This window comes from Chelonoidis abingdonii, chromosome 2 (assembly GCF_003597395.2).
Source record: "Chelonoidis abingdonii isolate Lonesome George chromosome 2, CheloAbing_2.0, whole genome shotgun sequence".
Taxonomy (NCBI): domain Eukaryota; kingdom Metazoa; phylum Chordata; order Testudines; family Testudinidae; genus Chelonoidis; species Chelonoidis abingdonii.
The window spans coordinates 217,596,974-217,621,835 of NC_133770.1; the positions used below are offsets into that span (position 1 = coordinate 217,596,974).

Here is a 24,862-nt window from a genome sequence, read left to right on the forward strand (position 1 = left end):
ACCGCGCCGAATCGATGTGCGCGGCTCGCCATGTCGAATCCGGAACTCCGTTTGTTTTGGTGGAGTTCCGGAATCGATGTAAGCGCGCTCTGGGTTCGATATATCCCCGTCTAGACGAGACGCGATATATCGAACCCCGAGCATTCGATTTTAACGCGCCGAAACGGCGCGTCGTATAGACGTGGCCGTAGAATAAGATCTTTCCCCACTTTGTAATCGATTGCCCCATTGAATGAACGAGGTGTGAATGAGGAAGGCAAGCACCTCCAGACAGCTGCAACCCTTGAAGAGGGGATGGGAGCCAGACCAGATCAGGCCCAGTGCTGCTCGCTCACCCCTATGTAATGGGACAGTGGTAGCCACTCCATAGTTCAGACTGATCCTAACTTACAGCTAAGATCCATTTTTAACTTCCGTGTAACTTCTCCAAAAAATTACCAGATCCCCTGAGATCTCCTAAGCCAAGTAGGATTTGTCTGGGAGGTTTAGTAACCTTCAGAAAAGGGGTTTTGCAATTAAGATATTTCACAAATATCCATCATTCCCTTTCTGAACAGTTTCCTAGCTTCCTATCCCCAAAATCGCTTGGCCCCAAACACCAGGTGTCTGGCTGAGTCGGACGGGGGCCTCTGAGTGTTACTGGGGGAGAGCTGGGGGATCACAAAGACCTGTGTCATGTTTATAACATTGACGCTGTAAATTATTTAAACTGCCCTTCTGAGTCCTGGCTCTGTGGCAAGGGCTGCTCTGCAGGGGAAGAGGTAGGGGCCTGGATCAGGAGGGATGTGGCTAGGATTCTTGGGGGCAGGGTAGGTGGGGTGGTGAGGAACAGGGAAGAATGATATGGCTGTGGGGTTGGATCCCTGAACTGTTCATTTCTAGGCTGTCCTGCCTTTGAGTTTTTAGGGAAGCTGTCAAGTATTTGTAAGTGAGATTTGTTGATGGGCTTTTAACTGGGCTCCTCTAAAATTTACACAGCTTAATTCTTCAGCTAATGAAGTGGTTTGGATTATGTGCAGTATGTCATAGTTCTCTCTTCTCAAACGCGGGGATGGACATTTGATTTGATCCTGTCCTCACTTTGCCTTTGCACTGCTGGAGACAGACTTGGCTGCACAGGTTCCCAAAGTGTGGTGGGATTGAGTCCATAGAGCTGGGTATGTGCACATGGGGCCAACTTCTTCTGACTGTGAGATAAAAAGAAGTTAAATATACATTTAAACATCCTCCTAAGGTGGCTTTTCCATGGAAGCAGTTGCTGCAGTGATGACAGGTACATGAACCCATGAGGTAGTCCCTGCATTAACCAGTTTTCCACACTATGAAAAAGTTGAAGAACCCCTGATACAAACACAGCAGCCTGTCTGGTCCTGGGATTAGCAGTGTTTCCCCCCAGAGACTGTCAAGCCTTAATGACCCAGTTTTCTTTACCACCCTGGGACAGTTACTTGAACTTTTGGAATTGTCGGGGGCATTCTGCCATTTCCCTCTCCCAATTGCCCCCCCACCACTGCCCGCCTCCTCGTCCCCCCCAGCTCAGCTACTCACCCCCTCCCACTGCGCACTCGCTTGCCTCCTCAGCCCGGCCCCCTGCCGCTGCCAGCTCACTTGCCTGGCCTCTTACCTTCTGCCGCTGCCCCCACCTCCTGCCGCTGTCTCCCTCACTCTCCACCCTGCCACTGGCCCCCTCACCACCCCGCCCATCCGCCAGCCAGCTGTTGGCTTGCCTACACCCCTCCCCCCCCCGCAGGCCGCACAGCGAGCCCACGTGGGCCACATCCGTATGTTGTGCAGGCCTGGGATATGTTTATAAGGGGAGAAAAAACTCACAGCTGCCCCCAGGCCAGCTGGCTGGGGCTCCAGAGCTGAAATTGCTATGTAGATGTTCAGGCTTTCGCTGGAGCCTGAACTCTGGGACCCTGAAAGGGTGGAGGGTCTCAGAATGCTGGCTCCAGCCCAAGCTCAAACTTCTACACAGCAATTTTTATCACCACAGCCGAAGCCCTGCTGGCCTGAGTCAGTTGACGTGGGCTAGCCATAGCCGAGCCACATGGCTTTTATCCCAGTATAGACATACCCTCTGAGTACCCTCCTAGACCTGAAGAAGAGCTCTGTGTAGCTCGAAAGCTTGACTCACCAACAGAATTTGGTCCAATAAAAGATATTACCCCACCCACTTTGTCATCCTGAATACTAGGAGGTTATCATTAAATCCCTCCTTAAAAATGTAAGCATTGCTTTAACAGATCCTATGTCTCTTTTCACAATCTCAGTTATTCTCATTGTGACAGCATAACAGTTTTTATCTGACCTGAAAGTGTTATGGTAAGCCCTGATGCTGCAAAAGCTTTTGTATGTGCTTAAATTTATGCATGTGAGTAGTCTCATTGACTTTACGGATCTGCTCATCTGTGTAAGTGTTTCCAGCATTGCCCCCCTATAAGCTGCAGAAAAGTGCTGAGTTTATCATGAACTGATGGTGGAATTTCATTAGTTCATAACATTTTAAGGCTTGGACATCCTTTTTTATTAATTAAAGCATTTAAAATGCTGCTTCTTCCTTTTGTGGGGCACAGATGGACATTTTTCAGATGGACGTCGTGGTGAATGGTCTGAATTCGCCAATTTATGAGCATCACAAGACTGCAGTCAGCTTACAAGAGGCTAGCCAGTGAGAGACACAGATAAGTGATTCAGAGTATCCTATCCAAGCGTTAAAAATAAAACATAACTCATTTTGCAATCCAAAATGCATACTAGCCACTTTCCCAGGGTACACATCTTGTCCCACATGTTTTATGACATTTTTTTCTAGTAGAGGCATGTCCTGAAAAGAGCAGCAAACCTACAGGAAAACAGCCTGAGTTTAGATGTAGCCAGCACTACACTCTATTTTAATTGAGGAGGATTACTTGACTCCATCTGCTCACCAGTAACCAACCTGTCCATGATTTAGAACATTTTTTACGTTAGCTGAGTCTAGAATCTGCCCGTTGTATACTTTGTATATTGGTTTGCTAAATTTGTAAAGTGATTTGAGACCCTTCAGGGTGAAAAATTCTGTATAAATTATATTAGGTGTCTTGCTAATGCATTTATTCTATAAATCTGCAAGTTAGTGTAAATTATATGCTGTACATTACAAATTGCTAAATAGTTTAAAAAACACTGCTTTGGGCAGGCTTTTTACATTTTTTTAATATTTTAATCTCAACCCTGTGCAAGATGGATCAATGCTATGTTAATACAAACACTATGTTTTAACACTGTCTTCTGAAACGAAGTAGCTGAAATTATGTGCTACCAAATTAATTCTTAGTGTAACCCTGTTGATTTCACTGGCCCACATACTTTTGTTTACATAAGTGAAACATGCTCATGTGCAAATTGTTGAGGTCAAGTGGCCTGATCCATGTTGTAATCCCTGGTTTGGGAAGAAGGCATATCCAATCTGCTAATGTGTTTGTAATCTGATTCTAAGGAAACAAACTGAATAAACAGAGAGTGAGACACACCCACACAGACACTCATAGTTTATGGTTCATACAGCAACTGCTGTCTTGTGCAAACATTTATAAATGATACCCCTACAACAAAATGAACCAAAAGTTTGGTAACCTGACTAACTATCACCATCTGTTGGTGAAACGATGAATTGCTGTTTATAAATGCTAAAAGTACAAGCCCCCATCTTATCAACGGTATTAGTGGCCCAGAGGGGGGTGGGACCAGAGCCGTAACAAGGAATTTTTGCGCCCGAGACAAGGACCGGCTCCAGGGTCTTCGGCAGCAATTCGGCGACGGGTCCCTGAGTCCCTGTCAGAGGGAAGGGTCTGCCGCTGCATTTCCGCCGCTGCTCCATTCATTCTTTGGCGGCAAGTCTCTGAGTCCCTCTCGGAGAGAAGGACCCACCGCCAAATTGCCGCCGAAGAATGAATGAAGCGGCATCGGCAATTTGACGGCAGGTCCTTCCTGCCAAGAGGACATTAGGGATTTGCCACTGAAGAAGTGGTGGTGCTAGAGCTGCCGCCGAAGCGCCGCCAACCGCGGTAAAGCTGCGTCCCTCCACTTTGTGTGCCCGAGGCAAGTGCCTCACTCGCCTCACCTTTGTTACGGCGCTGGGTGGGACCATCGCCCAGTCTCCACTGTGTGCAGGCATAGGTATGCTGCTAGGAAAGTTGTCTACCCTTGTTGAAAAAATTTAACAAGTCCCACCACCCAGCAAACTCCTTCCAGAACCCAGGCAGCATTATACTTTGCAAAGACATAATGTGTCTAGGTGCTGCCTCTTGGGCCGTGTATCTCCTTCCCTTCCCTCTTGTGGCTTGGCCTATACAGACACATAACTGAGTCTACAGTTCCCACAAAAACCACAACTGCTTCCCTGAAGTTTCAAAAGTGGAATCAGCTAAAGAAGATCTGCATCCACAGCTGGAAAGGCAGTACATAATCATTTCACATTGATCTGTCATAGGTGCTGAGCTAGCGGTGCAGGGGGTGCTGCAGCACCCCTGACTTGAAGGGGTTTCCATTATATACAGGGTTTAAGGTTTGGTTCAATGGCTCTCAGCACCCTCCTTATAAAAAATGGTCCAGCACCCCTGAGATCTGTGTAACAATGTCAGTAAAATTTCTGGTTGTCCAGTAATTTATTATTAATATTACCGTTTGTGATCTGTATTGCAACAACACCCAAAGGCCTCAGTAGGAATTGGGGACAACATTGTGCTGGGCTTGCACAAACAGACAGGAAGGCATGTTCTCTCCCTGGAGATCTAGCAATTACAGACAAGATGCAACAAGTGAATTAGTAGGTTTCAACTAATGTCACACCCACCTCCTGCTACAGTAAATCCAAACAGGTACAGCATGTTCCAAAGCTGATTTTCAGATTTAATCAGAATAATGCTGCTAGTCCTGGGAAAATTGGTGTTTGCTAGTTAGTTCTGTACACATTTCTTTTGTAGTCTTGTCTGTGTTAACCTTCATCATCTGTATGGAAGGGTTACACCTTTTGTTACTCTTTCCTCAGTGTACTTAATATTTTGGTCAAGTACTATTAGCATCCAAGTTCCTAGCTGGAAGCAACAAGCTATATATTATAGAAGAGAGAGGGCCTGTTATCTCCTTGATGCTGCTAGCAATCACCTGATTGTATAAGAAGACGTAATGGACGAAATCCTCAAAGGTACCTAAATACCTCTGAGGATCTGGGCCAATGCATTTAGGCACTGAAATACCTTCACCTCCCTAGTTTGCCTCAGCCTATGCAGAAATGTATAAACCATTTGCCCAGTGCTGGTGCACCGCGCCACACAGTTCTCTGGTTGGGAAGCAACTGGCATGTATGGCTTCTAGCCTTAGGGGCAGCCTGGAGGGTCCGCATGCTGCCTTGCCTCCCAGCCACAGGTGCAGCTCCCATTGGTTGGGTCAGAGCAGGGGAGGAACTAGCACGAGCATGACTTGTGGACGTTGAGGGATCATGTGGCGCACGCCTCTCCCACTGCTGCCCGGCCCTCTTTGCCTCACACTCCTCGTGTGGCTGGGCTTGAGCTGTGGCACATGCCCTGCAGCAAGCCGCAGTCTGTCTGTCGCCCCATTGCCTGCACCCAGGAGTTAGAAAGTCCAGCCAAGAGGCCATCGGCTCAGCAGGAGTTATACCCTTGCTGGCACTTGCCAACTCCTATGATCCTAGGGTCCAACAAAATGCAGTTGGAGCTATTCTCAACCTCACACGATCAGAACGGATCCAGCAAGTCCTGTGCAGGGAAGGAGCCCTTCCTGTCCTCATCCTGATGTTAGAATCTCCTGGCTCAAAAGTACAGTATTATAGTTGTGCAGCTTTAAGCAATGTGGTAGCCAACTCTCAGCACCATGAAGCCATGTTGCGAGTTGGGGACAAATTCCTTCTACTGGTGCATCTAATGCTACAATGTGTCTTTTATCACCATATCTGCCTCTGCACATTTCTGTGGTTGTTTCACCACCTGTGTACTGCCCTTATGTTCTCATCTAACGACTGCAGGCGCTGTTGTAATTTTTAATCACATCTTATCTGTGTCTGTCACTGAGGTCACTGAAACAGGATCAGCCGTAGTAAAACGTGGGTGGGAACCATTGCCTAGTAGTGACTGAGGATTTGTCTACACTGCCAATTGAATGACAACATTTTTGTCATTCATGGGTGCTTAAAAAAGCCCCCATTCCTACCCACGAAAGCCAAAAGTTTTGCCAGGGCAAGTGGTAAACGGCTCGTTATTGGCAGGAGTGCTGTCGACAAAGCGAACCCCACTCATGGGGGTGGAAGTATTTTGTTGGCAAAAGTCCCGACAAAGAGCTTTTACACTGCCTGACTTTTAGTGACAGGATGGTGTCGCTAAAAGCTGTGTAGTCTATACAGGGGCAGCTCTATGTGTTTTGCCACCCCAAGCACGGCAATCAGGCAGTCTTTGGTGACACGCCTGCAGGTGGTCTGCGGTGATGCCGATTTGGCGGCATTTCCTGCGGGTGATCTGATGGTCCTGCTCCTTCGGCACCCTCCACTGAATTCGCGGGACCGTCGGACCTCCCACAGAAATGCTATCAAAGGCCTCCTAATTCCCACCGTCATGGCAACTGGGATACCGCCCCCCGCGGCTTGCTGCCCCAGGCACATGCTTGCTGCGCTGGTGCCTGGAGCCACCCCTGTCTGTGGGAGTCTCAGAAGAAAAGCATTATAGAAAAGCAATGTAGTGCTTTTCACAGCTTCATCAGGGTTTGACTAAGGAAATTCTGCGCTTCTGCTGCCCATATTGTACGTATTCTGTGGATAAAGTCTGAAGTGCTGTCAAACTGACACAGCTCACAAGCGCTGAACATTTGAGGAAATTCAAACTGAACCCATTCCAATACCTGTGAATGGCTAATAACTCCAGGGCATCCCTTCAGTTTGCTCCCAGTCCATGGGAGCACGATGGAAAGGATGTGCTTTGACAAGTAGGTGTTTTCACTGCTCTCTCCTGATCTAACAGTGCTCTCACACTATGACTGGACTCATGTTTTTTCTACCAATTTTATGAGGGAGACGGTCTCTTTAATTCTTTAGATTGGCAAATCAGAAACTGCTATTGAGTCAATAAATTTTAAGGCCAGAAGAGATCACTGTGATCATCTAGTCTTACCTCCTGTATAATACAAGCCATTGAATGTCACCAAGTGATCTCTGCATCATGCCTATAACATCTAGTTGAGTTAGAGCATATCTTTTACAAAAAAATCTAATCTTAATTGAAAGATTTCAAGTGATGAAGAAGCTACCACTTCCCAAGGTAAATTATTCCAATGGTTAACACCTTATTTCTAGTCTGAATTTGTCTAGTTTCAGTTTCCAGCCATTGGGTTTTGTTAGGCCCTTGTCTGCTAAATTAACTAGCCCTCTGTTATCAGAAATCTTCTGCCTATGTGGATACTTATAAACCATTAATAAGTCACCTCTTAACTTTTTCTGGGATAAACTAAATAGTTTGACCTTTTTAAGTCTTCTTTATTTCACTGCTCCTGTAGAAATATTTGATAAGGCTGCATGCAATCTCTACAAAACACAATTCATTCAAATAGAAAACTGCTGTAATGGGATAAAAAGCCTGGGGCATCGCACACAAAGGCAATTTAGACTGTCTTTTATTAGGGTCAAAATCAACTGAATACAATAGTATGCATAGCAAGAGAGTGTAGGCATTGCTTTGAATTGAAATGGGAGGGATCAGTGCAAAACTTTGTTTCATTTTTTTAAAAAAGGAGCAGAACCATCAAGATGTGTCTACCATAGGTGCCGAGTTGATGAGTGCTCCAGCCCTGGAGCACCCACAGGGAAAAAATGGTGGGTGCTGAGCACCCACCGGCAGCCCCATCAGCACCTCCCCCTCCTCCCAGTGCCTCCTACCCACTGGCGGGCCCTCCAATCAGCGCTTCCCCCCCCTTCCTGCGCTCCCGCCTGCCGCAATCAGCTGTTTTGCGGTATGCAGGAGGCTGGCGGGGGGAAGGAGGAGGAGCAAGGATGTTGCGCTCAGGGAAGGGGGTAGAACAGGGTGGGAAGAAGCAGGATAGGGATTTAGTGGAGGTGTGATGGGGTGGGGGTGTGGTCTTGAGGGAGAGGGTGGAGTGGGGGCAGGGCCTGGGGCAGAGCCGGGGTCGAGCACTGCTCCCCCGGCACAATGGAAAGTCAGCACCTGTGTTGTATATGACTTACGGAGTAGCAGTGTGGGCTTATTTCACATTTATTTTTCTTTCCTCTCCCTCCTTTGGGACCTGATCCAAAAGACATTAAAGTCCATGGGAGTCTTTCAATGGTCTTTTGATCAGGCCCTTGGTTTGTCATGCTGAATTTAGTCTGCATGATCTTCAGGGTGGGAACATTGCCTTTACTAGTTTTGTGGAGTTCCTAACTCATCTCCAGATGCTTGAAAAATACTGAAGGTATAAGGAACTGGCTGGAACAGAATGGTGTTACGAAAAACAGGGCCTAGAAAATCACTTATTGTATTCTGTAACAGTTTAAGCTTAGTCATATACAAACTGTACACTGCTATTACATGTGGAAACAGACCTACAGAGGAGGACAGCAAATAACCCCTGACCTATAAAAACAGTAAAAGAAAGCTGAATAGCATAGTTATTTTAATTTGAATGATGACTTGGAAAAGTGTGCCCTAACAAAGCAATATACCCAGTGTAGCATCATATTTCATTGAATAACATAAATGTGCATACGTTTTATAAAATATATAGCACCACAAGTCAAAGAGAACACTGGAATTCAGAAAAGAATGACAATTGTAACAAAACTCTATGGACCAAATGCGGAGCTGCGATGAGAAGGTGAAGCTCCGTTTATCTCTATGTGTGCACTTTGCTGAAAACCAGAGCCTTGTGCAGTCTTTGGGGTTGTTCATATGTGTGTTATGTATAAAAACAGTACAAATACTTAATGTAGTGCAACACTACAGTAAAGCAAGGATTCCAAATGAACATTTTTAAAGCTATTTTATTCCTTTCCCATGTTAATTTTAAATATAATGCTTATGGACCTATTTCTGTGCAGCTTGTTTTCTTGTGCAACCCAATAGATGTTAATGGGACTTCAGTGAGTCTGGCTTAATTAGCGTTATTTATCTCTTGAGCCCCATGGGGGAATTTATATGTATAAATTAACTGTCTGCACCTCAAAAGAGCCGGATACTTGGGAATCACATTTGTCTCATGCTTTTTTTTTAAATTCAAGCATCATGGCCCAGCTGTTTAAGATCTTTTATTCTAAATAAATTTTGTGTGTGCTACACAAAACATATAGAAAGGCCTTTTCAAAAAGAGTGTGGTCCAAATTTATCATTTAAGTTAGTAGGGTTTCCCCAGAGATCATGATGACTCTTTGTATTTTGGGAATTCATAATGAATCAACTGTGTTAATTGAGGTCCAGTTTGTGGCTGCATATGTGTGGGCTGGATCGCGTGTTACCACCATACAGCTGTGACTTTTTAAAGGGGAAATGAAACATATGAAAAGGATAATTTAATTAAGATGAAAGTGCCACCATATTCGTTATGATTGAATGAATAAAGAAAGCTAGATTATTCTTGCAATTAGGCCCTGACTCTGAGTAAAATTAGCACTGTACTTAATAAAGTGCATTTACTATGGCCTGCAGCTGTACCACCTTGTGCTCTGCTCCTGTCAGCTCTCATAAGCTAAACAGGGCTGCGAGGGGCCAGTACTTGGCTAGGTGACCTCCAAGGAAGACCTAGGTGGTGCTATGATTCAATCTGTGTAACTGTTCCCCATGTCATTACCAAACATGTCCCCTAGCACATTACTGGGGGCCTTGTGGTGGTGGGCTTAAGTTTATGAGGTCACAGAGAGCTCTATGTGTCCATGGGCTCTGATTGCACTGTACCGAGTCTGGAACATCAGCTTTTTCAATGCTTTGTAGCTCTTCCTCGATGCACATCCTCTCTTCCTTCTATGGTCTGACGTTAGTACTTGAAAGGGGTGGTGCTAGAGATCTCTTTCTCCTTTTTTACTAACTATGTTTCTAGTTTGCATATACGCTAATAGACTGTGCATTCACTCATTGCTGAAGGGAGGTCATGAGGGTGTGGCACCTGAAAAGGTCACAGGTGGAGAGGGGTATTGGAGAGGGCCCCATGAATCTTGCTTTGCATAGTGGCCAAATCAGGGCCACTGTACTTCTGGAGATGCTGTCTTTTGGGCGAAATGTAAAACCAACGTCCCCAGCACAGGTGGTTATGAGAGACCCCGCAGCACTTTTAATGAGAGTAACATATTAACTCTGAAGTCCTGGCCAAATTTTAATTCACTTGCCTACCCTCGGTCCCACTGCTATTCCAGCTGGGTACAGTATACCTTAATGTGTGACCTAAAATGTTGTGTAGTGCTGCAGTGAGCTCTTACACAGCTGCTGCTCTCTTCCCACCTCCACCCTCTCAGAAGTGAATGCAATTTAGTGGTGGATGAAGTGATTCATATCTATCTCCCTGCCTACTTCACAGTTACATTCTGAAGCTCATGAAGCTAATAATGTTTGTAAAATGCTTTACAGTCCTTGGATAAAATGTACAATAGCAGTGCAAAGTAAATCGGATGAATAGCATTGAAGTAAATAGCACGAAATTCAATAAGGACAAATGTAAAGTATTCCACTTAGGAAGGAACAATCAGTTGCACACATACAAAATGGGAAATGACTGCCGAGGAAGGAGTACTGCGGAAAGGGATCTGGGGCTCATAGTGGACCACAAGCTAAATATGAGTAAGCAAGACACGAGAAGTCATTCTTCCGCTCTACTCTGCATTGATTAGGCCTTAACTGGAGTATTGTGTCCAGTTCTGGGTGCCACAATTCAGGAAAAAGGTGTACAGACTGGAGAAAGTCCAGAGAAGAGCAACAAAAATGATTAAAGGTCTAGAGAACATGACCTATGAGGGAAGATTGAAAAAACTTGATTTGTTTAGTCTGGAAAAGAGAAGACTCAGAGGGAACATTTCAATTTTCAAGTACATAAAAGGTTGTTACAAGGAGGAGGGAGAAAAATTGATCTTCTTAACTTCTGAGGATAGGACAAGAAGCAATGGGCTTAAATTGCAGCAAGGGACATTTAGGCTGGACAGTAGGAAAAAATTTCTAACTGTCAGGGTGGTTAAAGACTGGAATAAATTGCCCAGGGAGGTTGTGGAATCTCCATCATAGATTTTTAGAGCACACTACACAAACATGTGTCAAGGATGGTCTGACAATACTCAGTCCTGCCATGAGTGCCGGACACTAGACTAGATGACCTCCCGAGGTCCCTTCCAGTCCTATGATTCTGTGATTGTGATTAATATAAATGCTGACTCACTCCAGCAACGAAGAGAAAGCAGATCTCCTCTTTGGAATAATCAACAAATCCTATTAGTATATGTGTGTGCAACACTGTGAAGACGAAAGAGGCTAAGTGTACAGAAGTATTTTAACACTTTCACTGTGAGGAGGGATGTTTCATTGCATGGAGAGGTATGCTACTGCAATTTCCAAACCTATCTGCATTTACACTGTGCATCTTTGATTGCTTTCCTCATGGGCAACTGAGCCTGAAACAGCCTCCTTCAGAGGCATGGAGCACAAATAAATAGTCAAATAAAGGGCTGGGATCTTTCCTGTTTTTCAGTCCCAATCTTGCTGAAGTCACTTCTGCCCTGATCCTCCCTTTTTTACAAAGCCCAATACGGTTCTATTTTAAAAGGTGGGATCAAGGAGACTGGTAGTGCCCTCTCCGCTCAGGGATAAAGTGCACTCTCTGCTGTGAACATCTCTAAAAGAGGCCCTTAGGGCTTTCTCATAGCAGCAAGAATCCCAGACATTCAACAGCTGTGTCAGAGTCTCCCTGACCCAACAGTTAGCCAGATGTGGAAGAAAGGGGGAACACACTCAAGAACCTGAAAAGTCCTGTAGTAATGCAGGGGGAGACACCCATGGAGAGGGCTGGAACAGCCTCCTCGATTTCTGCCCATCTTGGGCAGGCCTGGAGACAAGTACTCACTGAGAAACCTGCACTCATTGGCAGTGGCGGATTAATGATTTTGCCACCCCTAGGCCCTGAAATAATTGTCGCCCTGCCCTTATCCCAATCCCTTCCCCAAAGTCCTGCCCCAACTCCACCCCCTCCCTGCCCCTATTGGATCCCTTCCCCAAATCCCCGCCCCGGTCCCACCTCTTCCCCCAGCGCGCTGCATTCCCCTCCCCTCCCTTCCCCACAAAACAGCTGTTTCGCGGTGCAAGCACTGGGAGGGAGGGGAGAGAAACAGGGTGCTGGGGCACGCTTGCAGAGGAGGTGAGCTAGAGCAGGGGAGCTTCTCTGTGGGTGCTCAAGTTTGCCGCCCCTTCAAATTTGCCACCCTAGCCCTAGGCGATAATACGCTGCTGCTAACTGGTCACCTGAGCTTTGATCTCTCAGTTCCTTTATTCCAGCTGTAGACAGGGCCACTGCTGGCTACTCTATCTCTCTATTTTGACCTGGTGTGAGAAAAGAGGGCGGTCAGTGGCCAGTTCCTCTCTCTTCTGGAGTCAGAGAAGTCAAATATTCCTCCCTTTGCAAGTGTGGCTTGTCCAATACTGCATGACTAAGATGTGTTTGACCTTGACTCACCCACTGAGGCTGGTTATTAAGGGCTTTAAATGATTGCCTGCCTGCCTGCCTCATAACTGGCTTCTCTTTGCATGATCTTCATTGCCTCTAGTCACTTCCACCCACTGATGCTCTGAAGAAGCTCTAGGGAGACCCTTCTCTGAAGTGACCAGGGGGAGGAGGGGGAGAGGATTTACTCCTGAGGTGGCAAGGCTGCCTAGAATCCCTTAACTTCCTCCAAAACAACAACTTTAGAAAACGGCCTAGAGACCCACACTGGGTTATTAATGAACACAAAGTTTGAGTCCAGTCCCATAAGGTGCTGCACAACCCAAGTTTCTACTGAAGTCAATGGGATTTGAGGGTGCTTAGTACTTCCCAGCCTCTTGCAGGGAAAGATCCTGAGTGTCATGGAGACAGCAATGCTTTACGTATCTATGCATAATTCTTTAATCCCATACTAACTTGTCTACAAGATTCAGTTAGGCAAAAGTATTGCTTTAATTCAAGGAAAGCACAGTTTTAATTACCAAACCAAGCAGATTGTTCTGGTAAGATCTCATACTCTAACAGGAAAGCATTCGGCTTTCCATTCTAATAGCATATATAACAATAGTAGCTTGCAAGCAAAGGTGCATTCACTTCTTCTATTAACCAGGACCTGGATTCTCCCCTACCTCCCTTGCCCTCAAGAAAACAATAACTTGCACTGAGTACCAAGTTCCTGGGTTTATGGCTATGATCCATATGTTGGAGGAAACAGTTTGCACTAAAGTGAACTATACTCCCTCAAGCAATAGTAAAGTGACTCTTTTTATTCACTAAAGGAAGAGTCCAATGATTCAACTAAATGTCAGACTTGCAGTCTAATTTTAACAAGGCAGCAGTCCATGTTTCCTTGGGAACAAAAGCCCTGTCTACACTAACACTTTGAAGCAACTTGCCGTATTTGGAGGTGAGCAGAATGGTGTGTGTCCACCTACTAAGTTAGCACCATGTCTGAACCTCACCAAGGGAAATCTGTAACATGGTTTTGACTAACATGATTTAGGGCATGCCTATACTGACTGCAATAACTACTGTATATTGATGTAACATGGTATAAGGCCACAGTTAAAACATGTCACGGTCCTATCCACATTACAGAACCTTAACCATGCTGTATCAGGTCCCCGCTACACTAGAGGTCTGAAGCACAGCAAGATTAAAGGTTGCAGCTGACTGTTCTAGCATTATTTATTAATGCAGCCATTTATTATGGCCACACTAACAGGCTTGTACTGTATAAACTGGTGTAATGTTACTCCTGGGGGAATTCTGCACCACTGCGCATGTGCAGAATATGTCCCCACAGATTTCTTTGCTTCCTTGCAGAAAAATGACTTTCTGATGGGGAAGCAAAGGGAAGCCACAAGAGCAGTCACATGACCTTCCCCAGCATATTTTTGGGCACCCAAGGGAACCAGCAGAGAGCTAAATCTCTGTGGGGTAGGGGACAGAATTGGAGAAGACCTGGCAGGTGACTCCTACCCTGCACCAGGCTCAGCTGCTAGTCCTGGCTGGGCTAGGGAGGATGGGACTTCCTCTTCCCTTGCATGGTATTCAGGGCTGTTTCAGACCCCCACTGAGATTTCTCCCCCAGCTGCAGGAAGTTCTGCAAACTACCCCACCACACACACACTTCCTACATCCATTGCTCCTCAGCTGCAGGGGGAGGGATCACTGTACAGAGAGCTGCTTCCCCATCCACCATGCATCCAGACCCTCTCATACCCAGACCCTCCCACGGAGCCTCACACTCCCCACACTCAGAACCCCCCTGAGGAGCCCCACTCCCCCTGCACCTGAACCACCCCAATAACTCACCCAGATCCTCACCTCACCTAGCCCCAACCAGATGCACCTGGATCACCACCCTTGAGCTCTATCCCACCACACCCAGATCCCCCCACCCCTGCTGAGCCCCAACCACTTTCACTTGGACCCTCCTGCAGCATCCTATTACCGTTTCATCCAGAACCAAACAAGTCCCTGTGCATCCAGATCCTCCCGCCTACCTGAATTCCTCACTGAACTATCTGCATCCACGTGGCCCCCACAGAGAACCCTCTCAACCCACACCTGGATTCCCCCACACTAAGTCCCTCCACACTTGGATCCTGCCGGGCTGAACCTGCCTGGCCACACCTAGTGCACCTGGCATGGAGCAGCAGGGCCCTGGGGTGTCTGTGTGGCAGGCCCGGTCCTTGCGCTGGGTCAGGTTGGGTGCAGCCTCACCAGTGAATCCGTGCCTAGGGGAAGCTGCAGAGTGATCTCCCACCTCTGTGCAGCCAATGGTCTGTGCTCCCCCCATGCCATGCTGGAGCCTCCACATTGATCTGACAAATACAATTTACAGAATTTTGCAGAATTTTAAAATATTGTATGTAGAATTTTTTAATTTTTTTTGGCACCGAATGCCCTCCGAGTATAATGTGCCCACATTACACATGGCCTATCAACTGCTGACGTACCTGCTCGTAGTGGCCCCTCTCCCATAATTCCAGGCACAGGTCCCTGGAGCAGCTGCATTGTATAGTAGCTGGTGAACACTAAACCGTGTCGTATACATGTGTTTGTGTGTACAATGTATACTGTACATTTATAACACCCACACAAGTAGGCTTCACAGCTAAATATATGTTAACAACATGCTACATTTGGTTTGCTCAGTGACTATTTCCAGTGGTTCTGTTCCGTCCATGGATTTGAGCGTATGTTAGGAGTGAAAGGGAATTACACTGCAGAAGGCCACCAGCTGCCTCCATACCCACTGTTGGATGGATTGTGGTACTACACAGGTCAGAGTTTACTCTGAGGAGGAGACAAGTTTGCTCTCATTTGCTTGATAACTTTTGGGGTAAACTGTAAAGTTTTGGATCATTTTAATGAGTTGTTGCTTAAGTAACAGCTACCTTTTCTCTTGTGTCTCCCTCTACAATCCAAACAGATCAGTCAAGGCCAGGAGCTGGAGGGAGGACACCCCTCTGAGGTATCCATTGGTACACAACCAATTTTTCCAATCCTTCTCCCTCACCTCAGGTAGTCACCCCTCTAGCCTATGTTCTGATCCTCAAGGATAGTGGCGAGAACCAGAAGTTACTTACTTCCCCGTGCTAGTAAGCAAGAGAACTAGGATTTACTTGGGATGTGGGGAGGGGGGGAAGCCTGGGATATGTTTTCACTTAAGTCCCTTTTTCAGGTCTCAAGCAACTATGAGATACAGATGAAACAGTTACCTCAGAGCCATGCCAACTCCAGAGTAAGGTAGATCAATACATATGTAACTGAGGTTTCTAGTGTGGGTGTGTAGATGCTGTGGTGTTTGCGCTCCCTAACTTTTCCCCACTGTGTTGTGGGTTATTTTCCTACTAGCCAATAAAAAATTCCTTGTTCTAATTAAAGTTTTGATTTAAATAGGCTGGTCTGTGTCCTATATCCCTGCCCTACACGTGGCTGCAAACAGGGAAGGAGTTATTGGGCACAGCTGAGACCAGATGAGCACCCCTCAGCTTTCTCTCAGGCCTGCATGAAATGGCAGCAGGGAGGAATGTGGACATAGCCTGGTCTCCAAACTGCCAAAGCCTGAAGGGTGCATTGAAGCCTTGTGGGATTGTGCTGAGGAGATTAATTGAACCAGTGCAGCTGGAACATCTGTGCTTCCCACCTACACAGGCTGAATGGTTCAAACTGAACAGGTGCACCAAGAGGCATTAAGACTTGATCTCAGCTAGTGCAGTCATAACAATAGTGAGAATGCCTGTGAAATGGTTGAGCACTTGTGTGTGGCTATAAGGTGTACTACACACATTTTAGGATTTATGGGAATGCTGGGATTTTCAAGTATAGACAGGGCTGTGGTGCAAACAGGCCTTTAGGGCCTTATCTTGCTCTCACTGAAGCCCATGGCAAAACTCCTGTTAGGTTTAATGGTGCAAAACTGAAGTTTTAGTGCACCCTCTCCTCTGTGTTGAAGGCTGACTTTGTTCACAGAGTGGTATCTTGGACATGCTAAATCAATTCTGCAAACAGGTTCAATAAGCCATTTTCAAAACCAGATTTGCTTTAGTGCCAGCGTGGACATGGCTCCTCTCTGTCAAACCACATCTGACACAGTAGTTGGGTTAGCTTTTCCTGTGCTTTTCTTTTGCCCGGAGGAGCCGGAGGATGCGTTCATTTTGTGTTAGTTCTGCTGGCAGTTCATTTGCCTGAAACAAGAAACACCATGATTAGAAAATGCAGGGCAGAATTTCCAAAACATGGAAGCATTAAAGCCCTGGAAGCATGGACATTAAAAGCATTAAAGTCCTAGAGAAAACGTTGGACACAATAAAGAATCATTTGTGTTTAAATGTAGGCTGCACTCTAGCTACTATGGGCTAAGATAAACCTTTAGGCTCAAGCCTATGCAACAGTGACTGTGACTCAGTCATAGTTCCTTCCCTATATGCTTTGAGAAGGAATAAATTACTTCACACCTTTTTTTTGGATGCAAATTATCTCCCTCCCTCCCACAGGTCTGGACAGCTCCATAAGCTAGCATGCAGTAGAGCTATGGCTCTACCCATTTACTCATGGGAGGGGGAGGGTATTGGCCATGTAGCTCCTGTTCAAGCCCCATCCCCACATGCCAGGCTCTGGGTACCTCTAATGTGGCCACACTCACCTTACTTGCCCTGCCCCCTTCTTTACCCATGTGGCCTTATTAGGGCTAATTAAAATCTAGTCCTGAAAGAGTAATTACTATTTCTTTCTTCCTTGTGTTCACTTCCTATAATCCTGCCATATGCTTGTTTTGAAGCTACTTCATCACAAGCTGTTCAGGTTACCCAAGCCTGGTCTACTGTATGGCTCCTTTATCATTTAGTGGACCAGTTTTTAAAACCATTTCAAATTTTAGACCGTGTAGAGAGGCCAGGAGAAATTTTCTCCTGTACAAAGGGGTCAACACAAGGCCTATACAACATGTAAGCTCCACTCAAGTCTTCCAAATAAGGCTTATGTGAAATTTGAACAGTGACAGGCTCTGCGCAGGGGGGCAGGATTTTGGGGTCCCTATGATGGTCCCATAGAAGCAAAGGAGACTATTGCCAATGAAGTCAATGGGAGCAGGGGCAGATCTTTAGGACATTATCCAAAGCCCACAGAAGTAAATGGGCATCTAACATTTGTACTGTGTGCATGGGGGAACACAAAACAAAACAAACAAAAACCCAGCAGCAAATGGGCTTTGTATTAGGTTCTTAGTGACCAGGATATCAAATATTTTTGTCTCCTACTTTATATCCACTGAAAACAAAAAGATGGGAATAAGAACTGTAGAAATTAACATTTAGATATTATGGAGATATTCCTTCAGAGTTACATTCTTGTTTTGGAAATCCACCCAGCTACACCAAATGGCATTTTATTTTCCAAATATTTTCCAAAGGGCGGGAGGAGAGGAAGATCTAGAGAATAAAGCTCAAGGAAAGGACTCTTATCACCCTCTATCCTCTGCAAATAACTGTGTTAGTAGTTGCAAAATCTGGCACATTCGTTTGGATAATATTATCAAAACAAAGTATAAACTACTAATAAAATATAAACTATTGTTTTAAAGAGATTGGCTCTGCTTCCATCTAGTGGAAAGTGATGGAAATAGTAAATTTTATTTCCCTTATTCAAGATAATTATAATTCCTAGTTCTTATATAATAAATCTTAAAATGCTTTACAAAATCATTATCTTTCCCAATATTAACCTGTCTGACTACTTAAATCTTTTATGTAACTATTCTCTTGATTTAAAATCAGAGTTTGTTCCACCTCTGTATGCAGTCTTTTTGTTCTGTATTTCAGCAAATGAGCTTACTGGGAGGAGTGTTTGTGGAAACAGCATATTTTAAGCAACTGTTAGAGAATACTCAGAAAACAAATGTTGATGAATTCATAAACAAGAATATTTGTACCAGTAACCTGATTCTGAAATGTTCACTCATTCAATCAGAGAACAGAAAACAATACCATGTGACCCGTGTCCAATCACAACTAACCAACCCAACCTGAGAGCAACTACTTGCAACAAATAGCTCATGAACAAACTACAGAGGAAGAAATGTCTGCATAAATTATGCAATCTATAATGTAAAATATTTAATGGAATCAAGTAAAAACTTGTTTGCAGGCAATTTGCAAACATGAAAAGTGCTGAATTCTTGTAATCAGTTATGGGATCTGAGTGATTTTGTTCTGTCTCCCCAATGTAATTAATAAAGGGAGACCCAGGAAGCTGAATCTTCTCAAGGACCCTGCTATATAAAGTTTGAAAATAACAAGATATGATTTTAACCTGCTGTTTTTAATCCAAAATTTCAGATTCAGACTCCTGTGGCTCAACCCAGTTCTGCTACATAGATATCCCTAATTTATGATTGTCCAAGAACATTAGCTGGTCACAGTTTCTCTCAAATATAGTTTGCATACCAACACAGAGTTTATGATTTAAAGAGCTTGGCTTGTTTAGCCTGGCCAAAAGAAGGCTCCGGGGGGATATGCTTGCTCTATATAAATATATCAGGGGGATTAACGTTAGGGAGGGAGAGGAATTATTTAAGTTTAGTACTAATGTAGGCACGAGGACGAATGGGTACAAACTGGATATTAGGAAGTTTAGACTTGAAATTAGACGAAGGTTTCTAACCATTAGGGGAGTGAAGTTCTGGAACGGCCTTCCGAGGGAAGTAGTGGGGGCAAAAGACTTATCTGGCTTTAAGACTAAGCTTGATAAGTATATGGAGGGGATGTTATGATGGGATAGTTTAATTTGGGCAATTGATCTTGGATTATCAGCAGATAAGTCTGCTCAATGGTCTGTGAGGGGATGTTGGATGGGATGGGAACTGAGTTACTGCAGAGAATTCTTTCTTGGGTGCTGGCTGGTGAGTCTTGCCCACATGCTCAGGGTTTAGCTGATCGCCATATTTGGGGTCGGGAAGGAATTTTCCTCCAGGGCGGATTGGCAGAGGCCCTGGAGGTTTTTCGCCTTCCTCTGCAGCGTGGGGCATGGGTCGCTTGCTGGTGGATTCCCTGCAGCTTGAGGTCTTCAAATCTCAATTTTGAGGATTTCAATAACTCAGTCATGGGTTCGGGGTTGTTATAAATGTGTATGGGCAGGGTTTTGTGGCCTGCCTTGTGCAGGAGGTCAGACTAGATGATCATATTGGTCCCTTCTGACCTATGAGTCTATGAGTCTATTTAGTGAGACTGGATAGCTCAGGGGAGCAGTAATGCTATACGGAGCTTTTCACTTCTAGCTGACTGGTCTGAGTTGGTATGATGGAAAGTTGTGACAATTTAATCTTTGGCGGTCTATCTATATTGAATGAGTGTATAGTCCCCCATCCAATTCTTCTTGGGTTAATGTCCACATCACTAATACCACTATCCTTAGTGGCACTAACTGGCATCCTTGTAATCAGTGTTATAGAGAAACTAAAGATTGAATGGGCATGGAGAATAATTTCTTTGGATGAGGGTTGAGGCACATTGCGAAGACAACATGCAAAAGTGCGGACTGCTGCTGTTCAAAATGAGTTTAGTAGTAACACCGAAGAAACAATGTTTAATGTTTTCACATGTACGTTTTTAGAAGTTCTGGATAAAACAGCAAAATGTACCTTGTTCCTAAGAGAAGGATCTGCTCCTGCTTCCAAAAGTAGCGCTACTGCTTTTACATTGCCACCCAGCACGGCCGCATGGAGAGCAGAAGTCCCATTCTAGAAAATGTAAACATACATCTAAACATTTGTACCAGGTGCATAGGGAAAAACAACAAAAACAGAAACAGCAGCAAAGAACAGACCTGCGTATAAGGAAAAGAGAAACAACACTATAGCGATTAGGCCATCAAAGTGATCTGATCATATTTAAAGACACAGGGCCTTAACAATGAGTCTCCTTCCTGGCAATGTAAAGGGGCTTTAAAGTGGGTATAAATGTAATTCAAAGTGTGTTACTGTAAATGAGAGTCAGGCTGACATTACCAAGTAACAGTGTTCTTTTTGTAATTCTATTTTTCAATAAACTAGAAGTATGTTAAATAAACAACAAAAGGTTGAACTGGGTACTAACACCTCCAGGTGACATTAGTGACACCCCAAAATAGCTGCAAAACCATGTCAGTAATGTTTGCACCGGCAATCTATGGGCACATGAAATCAGCTTTTAAAAATCTGCCCCCAAATAGCCAATGTAATTTTCAAAGCCACTACATTTATTCAAAGAGAACTAAATCAAATACAGAATTGCTTTGTCTGGAACAGCATTCTTAGAATTCTAGTTTGCTGTGCCAAATTCTGTCCTCAGTAACATTAGTACAACAGAGGCCAGGATTTGGCATTAAAATTGCATCATAAACATCAATCTATTTCAGACAAAAATAGAAGAAAAAAAAAAAAAGCTGAATTCTATCTACAGCACAGTATGCATCCTTCTCCCAAAGCTTAGTATGTAGGATTTTTAAGAAGAGTTTTAATCATATTTAAAGAGTATTGAAATCAAAAGAATATAGATTTCATGTCTTTCTTGAACTCTCTGGGCCTGGATCTTCACTGCCTTCCCTTTGCATAGTCATAAATACCTATAAAATGGTTGTGAATCAGCATCAAATCAGGACACTCGCTTTGTACTGGTGTCAATGAAGGCAGCAGAGAAGCAGGCCTTTTGTCTCTCAAACGCTCTATGCCAATACCAACATACTTCAGTACATACCTTCAACAGGCCAAGTGCAGGAGAGAATTTGAGTAATTCCTCTATAACGTCATGATACCCTTTGTTAGCAGCTTTAAGTAAAGCGGTGGTACCATCCTTTAATGGAGAGAGAAAGAAAAGGGTTCAGTTATTATGACAGCTTTACATGCTCTCTGACTGAATGGAGGGTTGTCCCCTCTGACTCCATGTAGGGACAGTCCTCTCCATACATGATCTTTGCATATCCACCTCCACAGCATCATTCCATCTGTCTCTGGAATTCATGATGTGCCATCTTTGAATGGGGAGCAGGGAGGGAGAATGCAGGAGGGGTAAAGCTGGGGACAATGTGCATCGTCATCAGTCTCACTCATCTCAAACACCACAGGGAATTTATGTGAACTTTTCTTTCCTCTACCCCCTACACTAAAGAACCCCTACAAAAAGATAGGCCGAAAGACTGAGGAAAAGGGCAGCTCATGACGTCCTGGCTCCACTGGAGCTGCACTGCCTGACAATGAAAGGGGATACAGGGATCCCAAAACTTGCACAGAGGTGTAATGCCTTCATGCAGATGGCTTTGGGGCCCTAGAAGATTCCAGAGGACGTAAGTCCTATTTCCATGTCCACCATAGAATTCGTGTGTGTGATCTTGAGCTAACTGCAATGTTTCTCTGCCTCAGTTTCCCCAACAGGACATTCGGAATAATTATTTTTGCTTACCTCACAGGGTGTTATGAGACTAAATTAACTGATGTATAGTGTGTGGAGATCCTCTGATGACAGTTGCTATGAAAATGCAGAATGTTTTTAACTTGGAGGCAGTATCCCTGTAAGAGTCACTCCAAAAGTGAAAATTACTCACATTCCGTGTGGCATCTCGATCAGCTCCCCGGAGCAGCATTACCCTCACTATCTCGCTGTGACCCATCTGAGATGCTATCCACAAAGGAGCTGTCCCGTCCTTCAAGCAAAACAAGACTGATATAGGCTTCACTTTGTGACACTGCATGCTGACAGTTCACTGCTAGATTCTGGTTACTGGAAGGAGTGAACTTGGATTCCTTAATAAAATCTTATTGCCATAAGAACAGTGGTCCCCAAACTGTGGGGCTTGCCCTCCTAGGGACGCACAAAGGAATGTTTGGGGAGCACAGCAGCCTCCCAAGGGGGCTTGCGAGGAAGTGCCACCCAACCCTGTTCTGCCCCCAGCTCTGTTGCAGCCGAGGCTCCTGACTGCAGCTCCACTCCCGGTCCCAGACCTGCCCTCAGCCTGAGCCCCCTTACACCTGTTGCCATGGCCCTGCTCCTGGCTCCGTGCAGAGGAGGGGGCAGACAGGAGGAAGGGGGAGCGCAACTGTGAAAAGTTTGGCGACCATTGCCATAACTAGGCACAGACGGTTTAATTTAAGCACCACTTGGGAGCTGAGTGTGTTAGGCAGACTCCTCCCATTGTTGTGGAAGTCTCAAACCTAATTCCCCATGCATAATCAAACTGAACATTTTACCCTACTTTCCTTTTTTTTGTTAAATCCTTTTTATTCTCAACTGTGTGCACACCAGTTAGCTGTTTAGCACATTTGGTGGTAACCTGGTTAAGCACATTTGGTAGAATGGGCAGAACATTCGTCCCATTGGCACATCCCTAGCCTTTACATTTCTGTCTTTTCTGATGCACAGAAAGAGCAAAGATACACCCAGAAATCATGGTATCATAGTCAAAGTCCAATACCCAGTAATAATAAAAAAACTGAGCTTTTCCCCTTCTTGCATAACTTCTGTATAAATGTTCTCATTGATATTACAATGGCTGCCCACACCCTAGTATACATCCTATTTACACAATGAATTCTTTGTGATCCAAAAATAAAATGCAAAAGCTCTCTTGTACGCAGAGTATATAACTCAAGCTTAACAAGTGGGATGGCAAAAATTGTCCATCTCCAATGTACAGTTTTTTTCCCCTCAATAACTCAAGTGTTTCATGATTATTTTTAAGCTTTGTCCAGCAGAGAGTGCTAGGATATGGCACTACAGTACTGAGCTGTAAAAGTTTGGAAAAAATCCAAATCCCTTCAAAACAGGGAAATCTGCATACAGAACATGTATTGCGCAATTTGTGGTTCTACTTATATAAGAATTGCAAAACACGACGAGACAAGTTTAGTACAGGGGACTTGATAGCTTTTCCTTAGTTAAGGCTATGTTAAGGTTTTACCTATATGAATAAAAAGAAGCAGAAGGAAAGGATAACACTATTATTTATATTGAAGTAGTGCCGAAAGGATCAGAGCACTGATTATGGTAGGTGCTGTTAAAACACATAGTAGGAGACAAGTATCAGGGGTAGCCGTGTTAGTCTATATCCACAAAAACAACAAGGAGTCCGGTGGCACCTTAAAGACTAACAGATTTATTTGGGCATAAGCTTTTGTGGGTAAAAAAACCCTCACTTCTTCAGATGTGAGACAGTGCATGCCTTGAAGAGCTTACAAGCTAAAATAACAAAAAACAAATGAAGTTGGGGCAGAGCAGGATACAGTACACAAGCAAATTGTTAGCTGTAGCTTCTTCCTCCAAGATTGGTGTTCCCAGTGGGTGAGAAGAGTGGTACCATCCAAATAGGTACAATATTTACACATTAGATCAGCTGCTTGGCCCCTGACATGTGTCCCCTTTGCACAGGTCCATGGTGCAAAACAGACATGAAGCTGCCCTAAAAAAGCCATCTGAGGATTTCACTTGTATATAGGACTCCTCAGTAGCATAGAGCCAGCTCAGGGTAGCTAAACAATTTCACTCCCATCCCACAGCATAGTAAGCACTGCCAAAGTGCTGCTGCACTTCAGCCATTCCCAATTGTGTAACAGCTCACCGGTGTATGTTACCAGCCAGGTTCAGTAATCTAGGTTTAGACTGCTAGGGTACTTTTACACTGGAATAAAAGATCTGCAGTATAGTGGTGGTGGGTCCGGGTCAGCTGACTCAGGATCGTGGAGCTCAGGCTGTGGGGCTGTAAAATTGCGGTATAGATGTTTAGGCTTGGGCTGGAGCTAGGACTCTGGGACCCTGTAAGGGGGGGACAGTCCCAAAGTCCAGACTCCAGCTAAAGCCTGAATGCCTATACCACAATTTTACAGCCTCGCTGCCCGAGCCCACCCAGCGATCCTGAGTCAGCTGACCCAGGCCAGCTGCAGGTGTTTAATTACTATGTAGATGTAATACTGACAGACTCTGGTTGTCAGCAGGTAGGATCGAATCTGGGATCTCTGGAATGTACTGCATGAGCCTCTACTGCACGATCTTAACCAAGGCGGTAACAGACTCAATCTCCAGGTTGTCTAGGTGCCACTAGAAGTACACAGAGCGCCACACCCTGCAGGCATAGTGTTCCCCCTCATTTTTCCCACCCATGTGCAGAATGAATTTTGTGT

The 24,862-nt window shown here is 44.9% G+C and overlaps 1 protein-coding gene across 2 annotated transcripts in view; it reads right to left on the bottom strand.

Moving 5' to 3' along the window:
- Positions 1 to 15,021: 15,021 nt before the first annotated feature.
- ANKRD29 (ankyrin repeat domain 29) overlaps positions 15,022 to 24,862 on the bottom strand; it is a 40,695-nt gene continuing 30,854 nt past the window's right edge. For both annotated transcript variants that reach the window (XM_032795790.2, XM_032795787.2), the window contains 4 exons: positions 22,294 to 22,392; positions 21,450 to 21,545; positions 20,357 to 20,455; positions 15,022 to 16,907 (listed from right to left, as the gene is read on the bottom strand). In XM_032795790.2, the coding sequence (XP_032651681.1) occupies positions 16,824 to 16,907; positions 20,357 to 20,455; positions 21,450 to 21,545; positions 22,294 to 22,392 (378 nt within the window). In that variant the 3' untranslated portion in view covers positions 15,022 to 16,823. The remainder of the gene's footprint in view (positions 16,908 to 20,356; positions 20,456 to 21,449; positions 21,546 to 22,293; positions 22,393 to 24,862) is intronic.